General features: G+C 43.4%; 1 protein-coding gene across 1 annotated transcript; it reads right to left on the bottom strand.

Moving 5' to 3' along the window:
- Positions 1-93: 93 nt before the first annotated feature.
- Positions 94-13296, bottom strand: khnyn (KH and NYN domain containing). The gene is made up of 9 exons (XM_008279693.1): positions 13015-13296; positions 11088-11339; positions 8847-8981; positions 5887-7691; positions 5170-5300; positions 2953-3049; positions 2525-2632; positions 1792-1893; positions 94-657 (listed from the first exon to the last, which is right to left on the bottom strand). Exons 2-9 carry the CDS (start codon positions 11319-11321, stop codon positions 276-278), a joined length of 2994 nt encoding a protein of 997 aa, XP_008277915.1. The 5' UTR covers positions 11322-11339; positions 13015-13296; the 3' UTR covers positions 94-275.
- Between the last annotated feature and the right edge of the window lie 334 nt (positions 13297-13630).

The following is a 13630-nucleotide window of genomic DNA, read 5'->3' as shown; positions in this document are numbered from 1 at the left end:
TGGACTGTGGGAGGAAGCCGGAGAACCCGGAGAGAACCCACGCTGCACGGGGAGAACATGGAGACTCCACGCAGAAAGATCCCAGTGCCCCCACCAGGATGCAAACTGGCGACCTTCTTGCTGTGAGGTGACGGTGCTAACCAACTGCGCCACCCTGCAGCCCCATGACTGGATCAGTGTTTGTATGTAGTTTGATAGGAAGCATGAATAAATCAACAAAACTATGACAAACTTCAGCAAGAAAAGTCTGCATTAACCCTAAAGCTCACGTATTTCTAGTCCTTTTGCTGCTCCAGGATCAGATCGGACAGCACATTGATGTCCGTCTCTGCCGGGTGACACTGCAGCACCAGAGTCACCATGTTGTCCTGACCAGGGAAAACCTGACAGAGCTGCTCTCTCAGCGCCGCTGTTTCCTCTGGACTCCTGTCCACAGCAGCACCTGCAGCTACATGCTGCCTGTGCTGGTGTCCCGGCTCCCAGCCCCTCTGGTGTCCTCTCCCTCTACCCCGGCCTCCTCGTCCACCCGATGCATCCAGAGCGCCTCCTACTGCCCGGTCTCGGTAGTTCAAGACCTCCGTCTGGGAGCGGGGCACTTCGGAAGTTGGGAAAGCTGTGGGCACACCGGCAAAAGTGTGATTGCCTGGATGAGGAGTTCTGAAAGGAAACATGCACAGAATTAGTTTCTTGATCATTTATTCAGTGTAAAGACAGCATTGTGAAAATATTTATTTGATGCTCTAATTGTTGACAGTTCCAATTTTATTTTATCTTGTGTTGTGGAAAGAACTGACTCTCTGAACCCTGCGTCGTTTCTCAGGACATTTACTACCCATGTGCATCTAATGTTTTTCTGTCTGCTAGTTTATAAATTCAGGGTTGAAAGTAGTAATCATATAGCATCAATAATTTGTCTTCCTATCAGGATTAATCCCCTACATTGTGTGTTAGTCCTGCACCCTACCTCACCTGAACCACACAGAAATAAGAGTTTATTGGACATGATACTGCTCAAGTTACATCAAATGGCTTCAGAATTTTGGGAACCAAATGATCTCCAAAGGGTGACGTGATTATGTTCTTCAACATCTCATTATTATTGTATAATGTGGAGCATTATGATTAATGTTTGTGTAGCGACAACCATCCCTCATGTGGGCGTGCCGCTGATTGGATAATCACCTGACTGAGTGATCCATGTCGTGCCATGTTTGTAGTTTTGTTCAGTCATCGTTGTACTTGTGCTTCATGTGTAATTCTACTTCCACCCTGAAGTCTCCCTCGGGAGTCGTCCGTCCCCTGTGCTCCCTAGTTACATCACTTCCTGTGTGCGTTCACTTCCTGTTCAATCCCTGTATAATCTGTGGTTTATTGATATTGTAAATTTTACGGTGCATAATTCTTGTCTGTCGCTCTGTGCTTGAGTCTCAGACCCGTTCCGTGATAGATTCTGTCTTTAAACATAAACTTTCCCAGCTTGGTGATGCCAAGTCCTGGTTCGTTGCCTCACAAAATATGTCCAGCTTTCGTCTGATATTTCTAGTATAGCATTCTGTCCTGCCTCAGCTTCTGTAGCCAGAGCCGGTTCTGTAAACTTTTACCTCCGACCCCTGGTCTCCCTCTGGAAAAGTCAGTCAGTCAGTGTGCCCTAGTTACATTGTAGCCCATGTTTGTTTATACATTTTCATATCGTAAATTAATTCATTATTTGATCTGTCTCCTGTGTTTTGTCGTCCACGCTTGACTCTCTGGCCCGCTCCATGACAGGATCATTACAACAAAGAGTCCCACCTGTGCTCTGAACGTAGGAAGTCGTCCAGGTGAGGCCCTCCTCTGCCCAGAGGGTCATCAGGAACCATGAAGTGATCTCCGACAAACGTGTACTGCAGGAGTCTGGGGAGGCAACAAGAGTAGTCAGCTCTCGAAAATATCTAATTTAATGTAGATATAACTATAGTAAACTCAAGCTTTCTTGTTCTTGTTGGGACTGTAAGCAACCTTTTTAGACCACATGCAACCTGAGTGCATTTTTCATGATGCCACAATCTTCAAGACACATGACTGATTAATGCACCTTGATTTGATCACACCAGGAAGGTGAAATGCACTATGGGAAACTCTTTTTTTTGCCCTCTTAGCCTGCAAAAGATGTGCTTTGACTGAGGCCTGACAACCTGAGCGACACCGAGGCAGAGAACAGCAGATTAAAAAGACAGTGACTTGGAGCAGGTTGTTTTAAACATTTACTTGCTAATTTCAAGAACCAGATCATGATATTATCTGATCCCACAGGCACTCAGGCACTGAGATCTGAGCCAAGACAGTCTAATAAGCTGTTTAACAGAAACTCAGAGAACACAAAACACATCAAGTCTGTCCAAAAGCATTGATTAGTTTCTAACTCAGAAAACAGAGAAGCAGTAACATTCACCAGAACAGCTGTAGATGTGAACAATCTCTTTAACCAAATATTTAGGCTGTACATGATCTCCCCTCCCACAGTTCTCAATAAATGGAGAAGGACCTATTTTTGATGATGTTCCTCCACGCAGGAGACTCATCTGAGAGGTCTCTCAGGTTGTCGTTGGTGACGATCACTCCGCCCGTCTTTTGTGCCAGCTGCAGTATTAGTCTGGAGAAACGAGGGAGAGAAGATAAAATTCTTCATTTGTCACAGCGGTCATCTTCATCATGAATGATTTGGCTGGAAACAGCATATTCCACAGTCATGCAGAAGTTTCTACCACATTTTTTACAAATGTACATGCTGTAATCACATGACTTCTGCTTTGAACAAAAACAGGATTTAAAATATAAACCTCTGCTTTGCACAGACGCTCAGTGAAACCAGAAGCTGACCCACTTATCTAACCTGCAGGTTTCTTGTGGCCACACAGATACTAACTGATATCAGGCGTTTCCAAGCAGCAGCACAACCAGAGTCCGTCTTACCTGTCGTCATACGAGCTGATCCGCTTGCCTTGGACCTCCCTGGAGGGGGTGTAGGAGACCACGCCGACCTTCTGCAGCTCCGTCAGATAGTGCTGCTCTGAGAGACAGGAACAAACAACTCTGTGTTTAGTCTGTGCAAAGGGGAAAACACACACCCACACACACCCGCTGAGTGCACACCACAAGAGCACAATCATCGAGCCCTCATTTGTTTTCCCTTTAATGTGACTCAGAAAGCGATAAAAGCAGCAATTCATTCTGTGTCTGTAGCTGCAGCACACACATGCATGGAAGCAGAGAGGCCTTTCTGTGGAATCTAGGTGTACAGTTCGTTTTCTTGAAAGCTGGGGGAGCTAACCAACTGACTAAGAGAAGTCGATGGCATATTATTCACAAAAACAGGCCGTCGATGTTACTGCTTTTATGTTACATTTGATTGCAATACTTGAAATATCCATAAGGACATACACAGATAACAGCAATCAGTAATGCAAATGAAACTCTATTTGATCTATCTATGGAATTAAATGTGTATGTTCATCAGAGGTGGGAAGTAACGAAGTACAAATACTCCATTACTGTACTTAAGTAGATTCTGCAGGTATCTCGACTTTACTTGAGTATTAACTTTTCTGACGACTTTTTACTTTTGAACACAAATATCTGGACTTCCTACTCCTTACATTCTCCAAACTGGCTCGTTACTTGTTTTAAACCTCCGCTGATGACGACATGACGTAAAAGACGTAACAATAAACGTCTTTATCTTTCCCTGCAGTGAAGCTCAACACAGCCCTGCTGGCCTCAGCTGCCTGTCCGAGGCTTTTTAGCACTGCGGGACTGATTTTCAGACCCAAAAGGGAACGTCTTCATCCAAAGAACTTTGAGAACCAGCTTCTGCTGAGTCTCAATGAAAGATGTTGGTAGTCTTGAAGAGACGAGTGTTTCCACGTTGATTATAATGTTTAATGTTGATCATGAAATGGAAAACTGTCCAGTGATGTTCTTCTCTGTAGCAGCACTGTGCAGCTTCTTAAAGGATGAAAACAATCCTATTTTGTGTGCTTAAAACTTTTTTCATTTTGCAGGGTCATCAAAAAAAAAGCAGTGTGCCACTATAGCTCACCTGGTTGAGCTGGTGTCCCATGTGCGGGGCTACAATCCCAATGTGGAGGTCATGAGTTCAAATCCCGCTCATGATCCTTTCCCACATGTCTTGTGCCCTATTTTCCTGTCTCTCTCTCACTAACACTATCCAATAAAGGCACAGAGGCCAAAAAAATAAATAAAAAAAGCATTGTGTATCATCGAAGCTAAAAACTAATTTTAACTTTTGTACTTAAGTAAATTTCTGAACCTGTACTTTTTTACTTTTGCTTGAGTAAAGGAGCTGAATCAGTACTGCTACTTTGACCAGAGTCTATTTTTACACAAGTTTCTCTGCTTCAGTAAAGAATGTGAGCACTTTGCCATCTCTGACGTTCATGCACTTAAATGATGAATAAATGCGTATTTTTGTAAGTTGTGTAAGTGAAACATCCAAACAGTCCTTTGGTCTGACTCCTCAGATGTGATAAATAACTGTTTTTGTTGTCTCATGTGGTTGTAATTTCGGGCTGGGTGATGTGGTAAAGCTCTCTAACCGGCCAGCATCAGTCCAACACCTGATCATTGCTGACATATTAGCAGAGTCGTGTGTGTGCGGCACATGTAGGACAAAGAGTCCACCTGCCATATTCACCAAATGTTATCGGTGTAACGTGATATGAAATGATCAGAGGGCACAACTGCACAAACAGCACTTGGTGTAATTCTCAAATATGATTTATGAATTCCGTTTCAGCAACGACTGCACAGCAACAACGATTCATTCGTCTTTTGGTCTGTTTCATTAAAGATGGAAATCAATGCAACCAGAACATGCATCAAAAGATCCAGCTCCACCTGCCAGTTCCTAACAATGCACGCTTTGAATTACACTTTACAGGCTCACTATTATTCATAATTTTGGAGTTTTCTTTGTGGAGATGATATGGACTTTTTCCACTGATTTATGGCCTTTTATAGATCAAAATAACTTTTACCATAACCAGGAAAACACAACAAGACTAATTAGTCATTAAAATACAATTCAGCTGCAGCCCAACAATGTATGCTCTTTTTAAACTGCTGAAAATACTTTCAGCTTCAGAAAATCTAAATATTAAGTGTTAAAACCTTTGATCTTGGGGTCACTCTTCTGTCTCCACTGCGGCAGGAGAGCGCTGATGTTACGATGGCCTCGGTCCCAAAAGTGCTGCACAGCCAGAGCGATTCCCCGACAGGAGAAGAAATGACCCAAACCGTGACTGTGGGAAACAACACATGTAGACATTTACAATAAAACCTGAACAAGATGAAAATCAAACATGATCACAGTTTGAAACTAAAGAGATGTTTCGATTCCTCTTGAGCTACTCTCTACCAACTGAATTTCTGACTTGTGTGCGTCTCTCCAAACTTTTACATTTACCTTGGAGAGTTTTTTTTAATCCCTAGAGGTGCTATAAAGAAATGCTTTTTCATTTGAAAGATGAGCCCACAGGCGATGCAGTCCACAATCCTGCTGTTGGTTTTAATCTGTCCTGCTTAACTGACATTTGGCGGCAAACAGAAGTAGCAACGCACCAACAAAAGCAGTAGAAACATCCACCGTGCATCATTAAGATTGTATAGTTTCTTGCAAAAAAAAAAAAAAAGGTGCTGGATGTGCTTTTTTTTTTATTGCTATTTAAAATGTCACTTTCAGAACAAAGACAAACTGTCGGCCTCCAACCCACAGTTTCATTTAGAACAAGCGGGATACACACAACCTTCATTTTCTTTCCATAACACTAATAAAATGATGCACATTAGAGCATTCGCAGCTTCGTTTTGCTACTTCTTTGCTCCCACCTCATGGCCACGTTGCTGCCATCGATGACGATCGTCCTCAGTTTGGGGTCTCCGGGTTTATCGGTCAGCTTCAGCTCAAAGGGCATCTGCAGGCCTTCCAGGAAACGCTGCTCTCCCGTCACCACCACTGAAGACGTGAAGCCCCGTCTGTCCCTCGCTCTGGTGGGAGACGAGTCCTTGTTGGCGAAGGCGGCAGGCTGAGGAGCTTGAAGGGCTTGTTTTAAAGCCGACTGGGGCTTCGGGTTGTGGTGATGGTTTTGCTTTGAGGGCGACTGATTGGGCCAGTAGATGGGTTGAGCATGTTGCTTGTTGGACTGTAAGTTGGTGAGTGGAAGATCCAGGGAGGAGGTGTAAACAGGCATGGGAGGCCCTTTGACTTCAGGAAGGATGACTTGGTGAGGAGTTTGTGACTTTGAAGTCTGGTGTTGCTTTGGATGGGAGGTGTGCTGGTGATTGTTAATGCAAGAAAATACATCTGGATCTGCTTTAGGCGCAGTAAGGTTGATCTGTCCTTTCTCACCAGTTTCTCTCCTTTCTGCAGGTAAAAAAAGGTCAACTTCTCCTCTGGCTCCGACCTCTGCTGGTCTGTCTTTCGGCCCGTCCTCCAGCACCACATCGTCCATCTCCCTCGGCTCTGCCCTGAAGGCGTCCGTCTCTCTGCTGCCCTCCCTCTGCAGCTCCAGCAGCAGCTCGTGAGTGGATCGTTCAGGGAACATGTTGTAGGCTTTGGCTACGTTCTGCTCGTCGTACCCACAGCTGGCCGCTGCTTTCTTCAACACTCCCAGGACAAAGTCTTCCTCTTGTCCCGCCTCCTTCTCCTCTGCACTGCCTTCTTTCTGAAAGCCTCCGGAGCTTCCCGTGGTGCTGCCCTCTCCTCCGTCTCCAGCTTCTCCATTACTACTTAGGACCTGCTCTCCTCCTCCCACTGCTCCCTCGTCCTCTCTGTGCTCCGTCTCGCAGGGTCGGTTCCTCTCGATGTGATCCAGGGCGACACCGTCTTCATTTTTCGGGTCTGGGACATGCTGACTGTTCTGCTCACTGCGATCCTGCTCCTGTTGAACCAAGTCCAGAATCTGCGACGCCTCTTTAGGTCCTGTCCGGGCGAGGACTCGTCTCACGACGTCCTCGCTGTAGCCCATGACTGTGAAGAACTTTAAAAGAAGCAAGAACTCCTTGTTTCCAGTTGACAGCGGCGCCTCCTGCCCTCCATTCTTCTCTCGCCCGTCCTTCAGCCTGGTATCAAACGCTTCCACCTGCTCCTCCTCTCCCACCTCCTGTGGAGAATGTGTGAGTCTTTCCTCAGCTCCCTCTGCCCTTCCTCTGCCTCCTGCAGAGGAGGAAAAAGGCTGGAAGAAGGAGTCAGTGCCTGCAGAGTCTTTTCCTGCAGTCATCCCTTCAGCCCAACGATCAGCAGTGCTGGAAGGATTGTGGAGTGTTTGCTTCGTGGTCCTTTGTTTGTCCTGTCGACCCTTTGAAACTGTCTGAGATCTTTCCTGTGTTTTCACACCAGTCGGCATCGGCTTTGGGTTTGATCCAAGTCCTGCTTCTTTCACCAAATCCAGGAGGATTTCCTTCACTGACACTGGCAGTACAAGAAGATCCAGGATGTGCCTGTCCTCCCATGTCTCCACCAGAGTTTTAAAGGCCCGGCGTGAATCCAGAGATTCCCCTGAACCTCTGTCTCCGGTCTCAGGGCGTCTGGACTGTGTGCCCTCATAGCGCTCCACCAGGTCTGCGATGAGAGAATAGGCTCGCACCACTGGCTCCGCCAGACCTGATATCAGCAGGGATCCTGGAGAGCCGACCTGGTTTGGAGAGAAGTAAACAGAATGACATAAATCTTTGAGCTCTGAATGACCACAGACTGAAAACAGCCGTGCGGTAAAACAACATAAGCAGCTGCAACGCAGAGGAGCTGTCATGAAAAACTGCTTTAACTGTTCAGACTTTGCTGGTCGTTGGTAAATTTAACATCATATCCAATGTGGAGAATAAAACAGTTGGTCCAGATTCTCAAAGGAAGAATCCAGACGATGTAATAAAGGTCCAACAGAAACAAACGCTTCCTAGAGATGAACCTGCAGCACATATGTCCACAGAAGGTCCTGAAGTCTTTCCTCTCTATGGATTCTTATGTAACGTACACACAGACTAACTCAGGCCAAACAGTTAAATTAAAAACATATAACCATAAAATAAGGAAAACAGGCTGTTCAGCCTCTATGAGAGGATTTTACAGCTGTGTAAAGTAATCAGCTGACAGGTCACAGAGCCATTTAGCAGAAGTCTACACTTTCCTGTAACTGACTGGCTAAACAAACACTTTGCAGTATAGAAACAGTTCAGCAAGCAATAAAAGGACTATTCTTAACAACACAACCTGATCACATTCATAAATCCTTTATTAATCCCACTCTTTAATTGTTACTTATGTATTTTTCAAGCAATTTGTTTCTTCAAGCAGCAACTCATTGTGAAAACACAGTCATCACAAAACGGGGGAAAAACTTCCATGAGTTGTATGTTTGCAATTCATGTTAAAAACAGATTAAAAATTCCCAGTGACAACATCACGGTCCCACATTGAAAGACGGTTTTACTCCCTTTTTAATCAGTTGACGCAACACTGATATTGACTAATAATGTAATTTCTTGCGGTAGGAACACGAGCGTAATGCCAAGATATCACATTATTAGCCAATATCATCGTTATGACGAAAGCGAATCAAGGCTTGGAGGTTCACTGCCTGTTTTAATGGAACAATGCTGCATTATTTCCCCACTTTGTCGTCTTATTTAGAGCGACGTGTTTCCTCATTTCTACACTCTGACGACTGAATAATGCAAATCAGGGTTCTGGTTCTCTCAGTATGAGTGATTCATTAGCGCTAAAACTATCTGTTGATCAATAAAGGGTGGATTAATTGAGAATGAAAATATCTGTTAGCCGCAGCACTTACCACGATATGAGCTGAGGTGTTTTTAACCAGGCTGTCCACGAACAGCCCTCTGGCTCCACAGAAGACACAGTGAAGGACCCCAGGATACGAAACCTCCTGCTGCTCCTCCTGGTTCACAACTCCTTTCACAAACAGCTGAAAGACAGAAATATTTGGTCTTATTGTTGTGTCATTCACTTTTAATCTGGGTTATAACAAATATGGCAAGGAGCACAGATTTATCTCAAAATAAGGATATGTATTATGACCAAAAGCAAACCATTTAACATATAATAATAAACACGGCATGTGACTATCATGAGAGCGAGAGCAAGAGAGGGATGGCTGAACTGTCCGTCCTGTTGTGTTGCGTTCCGGGTGGGTTGGTTGAATTCTAGGCCTCCGTGGCAGCAGCTGGCATTGGACTCTCACATAGTACATTTCGTTTTGGAATTTTTGTCGCCTGCTGTAAAGGTTTTAGCCAGCATCAAAGGGAAATAACACAACCAATGATGCCGTATTTGAACCAGTTGTGTTTATTTGGGTTTAATTTTCTTATAATTGCTTATAAAATAGTCGTAAATAACAAGAAAAAATGTGATTTTTTTCAAATGCAGCAACACAGACTCAGTTCCTTTATTGTTTATGAATCAGTCGAGCTTCCTGAGGCAGGAGAACCCTGCAGATACGACAGTGTTTAAAACATCATGTGTCTATATCAGGAAAGAAAGTCATGAGTTCATTATCAGATACGTTTGTCACGTTACACCCTAAAAGCATAGTAGGTACATTTGAGCTTCTCTGATAAGTCTTGATGTTGATGCTGCAGGTTCACGTTTAGCTCACATGGTCTTCATGAGTAATGTACGACTAATCCCAACCAAACCGGACCACTGATGGTAACAGAAGATACTCGGCCAGCATTCTGTGTTGTTTCATGTCATATTAACGCTCCTTCAATTAATGTTGTGACCAAATCTAAGCTTGAAATCAGGATATTTAATCAAAATCACTTTATTCTGCATGCTTCATTAAAAATATGCAAAAAAAAAAAAAAAAAAGCATGTGCTCTCACCAGCCCCTGTAAAAAAATGAATAAAAAAAAGTAAAAATTCTGCCCTTCACAGCGTAATCCAGAAGCTTTCACTGACTGACTGGTGACAAACATTCATGGCTGTACTGGGCTGAACTGCAGGCTGTGTTTACAAAGAACATGCAGGCAAAAAGAAGAGAAATGAAGTGTCTTCAGTTGTAGAGCCACTTTTTTTCTACTGTTAGCAATATACATCTTGATTCCAGCTTATTATTTATTTATCGTGTATTACAATTTTGTCATTCAGCACAAACGACACTTTTGAGCTCTCTCTACGTCTAGAGGTGCTGGACTTTACATTGCAGTCAGAAATTAACCTACAGCGAGGAATAACATGACAGGACTGACAACATTAAAAAGGAAAAGCTATCAGAGGTGGTTGGTGGAGGCATCGAGGGCAGCTAATGTCTGCTCAGGAAATATCATGGTCCTGTGTGAGAGCTCAGCGTGGACGGCTGCTTTAAGTTTCTATTACCGTGAATGACGAGAAGTGTTGCAAAGGACCCACTTTCAGTTCAGCCATGCATGATGTCACTGAAGTCAAAGCGAATGAGAAAGCGTGTGTGTGAGCCTCCACGCCTACACTGGTGTGATGACATCTCATCATGTTTGGACTCTGACACCATAAATGTGGGCTACGTGTAAGTGTGTGTTGTTTTTTTGTTGGATGGATCATTCGAGAGGCAAGACATGACACACAAAATACATGAAAGTAAAATATATTCAGATAAACTGTGTCTCTCTCAAAATGGCTCTGAGCAAAGAGGAAGTACACCTACGTATGATTTGCATCGGTGTTGCTATTGTAGGAGACACTGTGCTCAGAAGAGCCACTTAAACAGTGCAGCGGCCAAACGAAAAATCTATTTTCTATTCAGTGAGTTGAATTTTGACAAGAGGCTGGACTGAAACTCAACTGAAAGAAGCTAATCAACTACATGCTGAGTCATTTACCAGAAGCGCTGCAGCTGAATGCCGACACTCCCCGTAAACACAACAACCGGTGTCGCACCTTTTCAGATAAAGGATGAAAATGGAAATAAAACGCAGCAACAGCGGATGACGACAATCGTAGGGTTTGGTTCCAGTAATGTGAGCTCAACAGAACCTGTGCTGTATAATTTAAACCTACGCAGCAGAACTGTACAATGAGGAACAGTGCGTCTTACTTTGGCAGCTTTCACGTTGGAGCTCGGCCCTCGTAGCTTCAGCCATATCTGACCGTCGTCACCGTGAGGCAGATCGTCGGCCCCGATCCTGAACGTCACCGTGAATATTCGCTCCACGGAGCCGTGCAGGGAGGTCAGATATCCTCGCAGCATCCCGGCACACGCAAACTCATCCTCCACCTCCGGGTCTCCGCCGCCTCCTCCTCCACCGACGTCACTTCTCTCGCCGTCCATCACTTGTTCTGTGACATACTGTGACAAACACGTTTCACACATCTGTTAGAACAGCTTTAAACATCAACTCGGCTTTGGATCACACTGACTGAGTTTGTGGTTAAAGGGTGTTTGGATAACAACAGTCAGCTGCTATTTTATTATATAGCTGACATAGTTTATGTTATATTATCATGTTTATGACGTTATCAGGCTGTTAACACTGATGCTGCAGTGTTTTAGCAGCACTTCACTGCAGCAGGTCGACTCACACACTTGAAAAGGACACTGAAAGAGTTCAGAAGTCATACAGCAGACCACAAAAGGACATTTTTATCAGCTTTTAACTGTAGTTTTTTGTGAACAGTTTACCTTTACTTTGCAAATGTTCCATGTTTTGTTAAATTACAGATAATGTCCAGTAAAATCCCCCCAAAAAGTGTTCATTTACATGCCAAAACTGTAAATAGTGTCCACATTAAAAAAAAAAACAAAAAAAAAAAAACATGGAAATTCTTTGCTTTACTTTTTTGTTTTTTTCTTACGGCATTTAAATCAGAAAAAAAGTAATTTTAAAGGTTAATGCTGCTATTTGAAAGAAAAACATGTATCTTGAGGACTGGATATATATATATATATTTTTTTTTTTTACATTTTTTTTTGTACCAGATTTGTCAAACTACAGATATTGTCGGGAAAATTACAGAAATAAAATATTAATTTTTAAAATTTTAAAAAGGGTGAAACTGTGCATAAAACACAAATGAAAAAGTTTTACATTATTTAACTTTGCTAAAGAATATTATTTAACGTATGCTTTTAAGTAATGGCAAATATCTTTAAAAAATATTTCTTATTTAAATATAGTAACTAATAAATAGTTAATTAGCAAAAAGAGATTCATACTTTTTCTGTGATTTATTATCTGTAATTTAATTAAACAGGAAAAATCTATAAAATAGTGGTTACAAATATTTACCATGTTTAATTTTTTTCCTGTCAAATTACTGTAAAATAGTTTAATTTATGATGATTTAAATACAGTAAAAAATATTACTAGCTATTATTTGAAATTTAACTTTATAGGGAAAATCTGCAAAATAACATTAGAAAGTATAATTACTGAAAATAAAATCCATAATGGCAATTATCTGTAAAATAATTATATTTCTGCTGATTTAAATACTGTAACCATGTAGTATTTTTATGTCTGAAATGTAGTGAAGACTTACAGTATCATGAAGAGGAAATATTCCAAACACCTCTCCACAGTTTGCACCAGATAGACTTCTGCAGAAATGTCAACAAGCCTGCAGCGCCTCACTCAGATCTGCTGCCTGCCTGCCTGCCAGCCTGTCTGTCTGTCGAGCTGTCTGGCTGCTCTGACTGCGTTTTCAAGGTGCAGTCGTTTGCTTTAGTTCAACAACACTCTCACATGACAGATTTACGGTCTGCAGCTGCCACACAGTCACATCAGTCTGCAATCTGAGGCACTTTAAAAGCAAGAAAACGCAGAAGCAGCGTGTAAACATGGCCCTGCATGGGAGCTGTGTGCGCGCTGGGAAACGTTGCTCTTGTTGACAACAAGGTTTGTGGCAGAAACAAACCAGAAAATAAACACAACCCGCTCCACAGCACACAATGTCAGACTTTTAAGGGGTTTATGAAACAGACAAAAGTGTAAAACATCATCTTGTCGGTGTGGATTTCTTACGTGAGCTCGATCTGTGTGCGCAGTCAAAGTTTCGTTTCCAGCAGCAGCTCCGTGAAGGCAGCGCAGCTCGCTTCCGCCTCACGGAACAACAAGGAGAGAATCTACGAGTCCAAAGTTGAACACATGTTGCAACGCTCGCTGCTCGCTCCGGTGGGCTGAGAGTCACGGAGCCTCCGGCGGCCCTGCTGGCGCTGCGGCGGCGGGACGCGTGGGGAGGAAGCCCGCGCCGGGACCGGACATCACATGAGCGGAGAAAAGCCCCGGACACCAAACCGAAACTAAAAACACACGGAGCTCATCTGGCAGACAGGGCGCTGGTTGCCTCCGTGCGGCTCACAGAACGGCTTTGTGCACGCACGGACGTGTGACGTGTGCGTGTGGATGTTGAAATGGATCAAGAAGGTGCCAAAGTTGCGCAAAATTACGCACAAGCGTCGTGAATTTATTAAACAAATAATAACCATTAAAGTCACTTATAACGGTGTAGAGGGCATATTTACAGCCTGTGTGTTTAGATAAATGTGTAAAGATGTGAAATTGTCAAACAGGAGATAAAGGGGATTTCCACTGACGTCAGACGCGTTTTTTCCTGCCCCTTTTTTTTGTGGACTATCCT

This window comes from Stegastes partitus, unplaced genomic scaffold (genome assembly GCF_000690725.1).
Source record: "Stegastes partitus isolate 25-593 unplaced genomic scaffold, Stegastes_partitus-1.0.2 Scaffold168, whole genome shotgun sequence".
NCBI classification, from domain to species: Eukaryota; Metazoa; Chordata; class Actinopteri; family Pomacentridae; genus Stegastes; species Stegastes partitus.
This window is presented reverse-complemented; position numbering and strand designations above follow the sequence as displayed.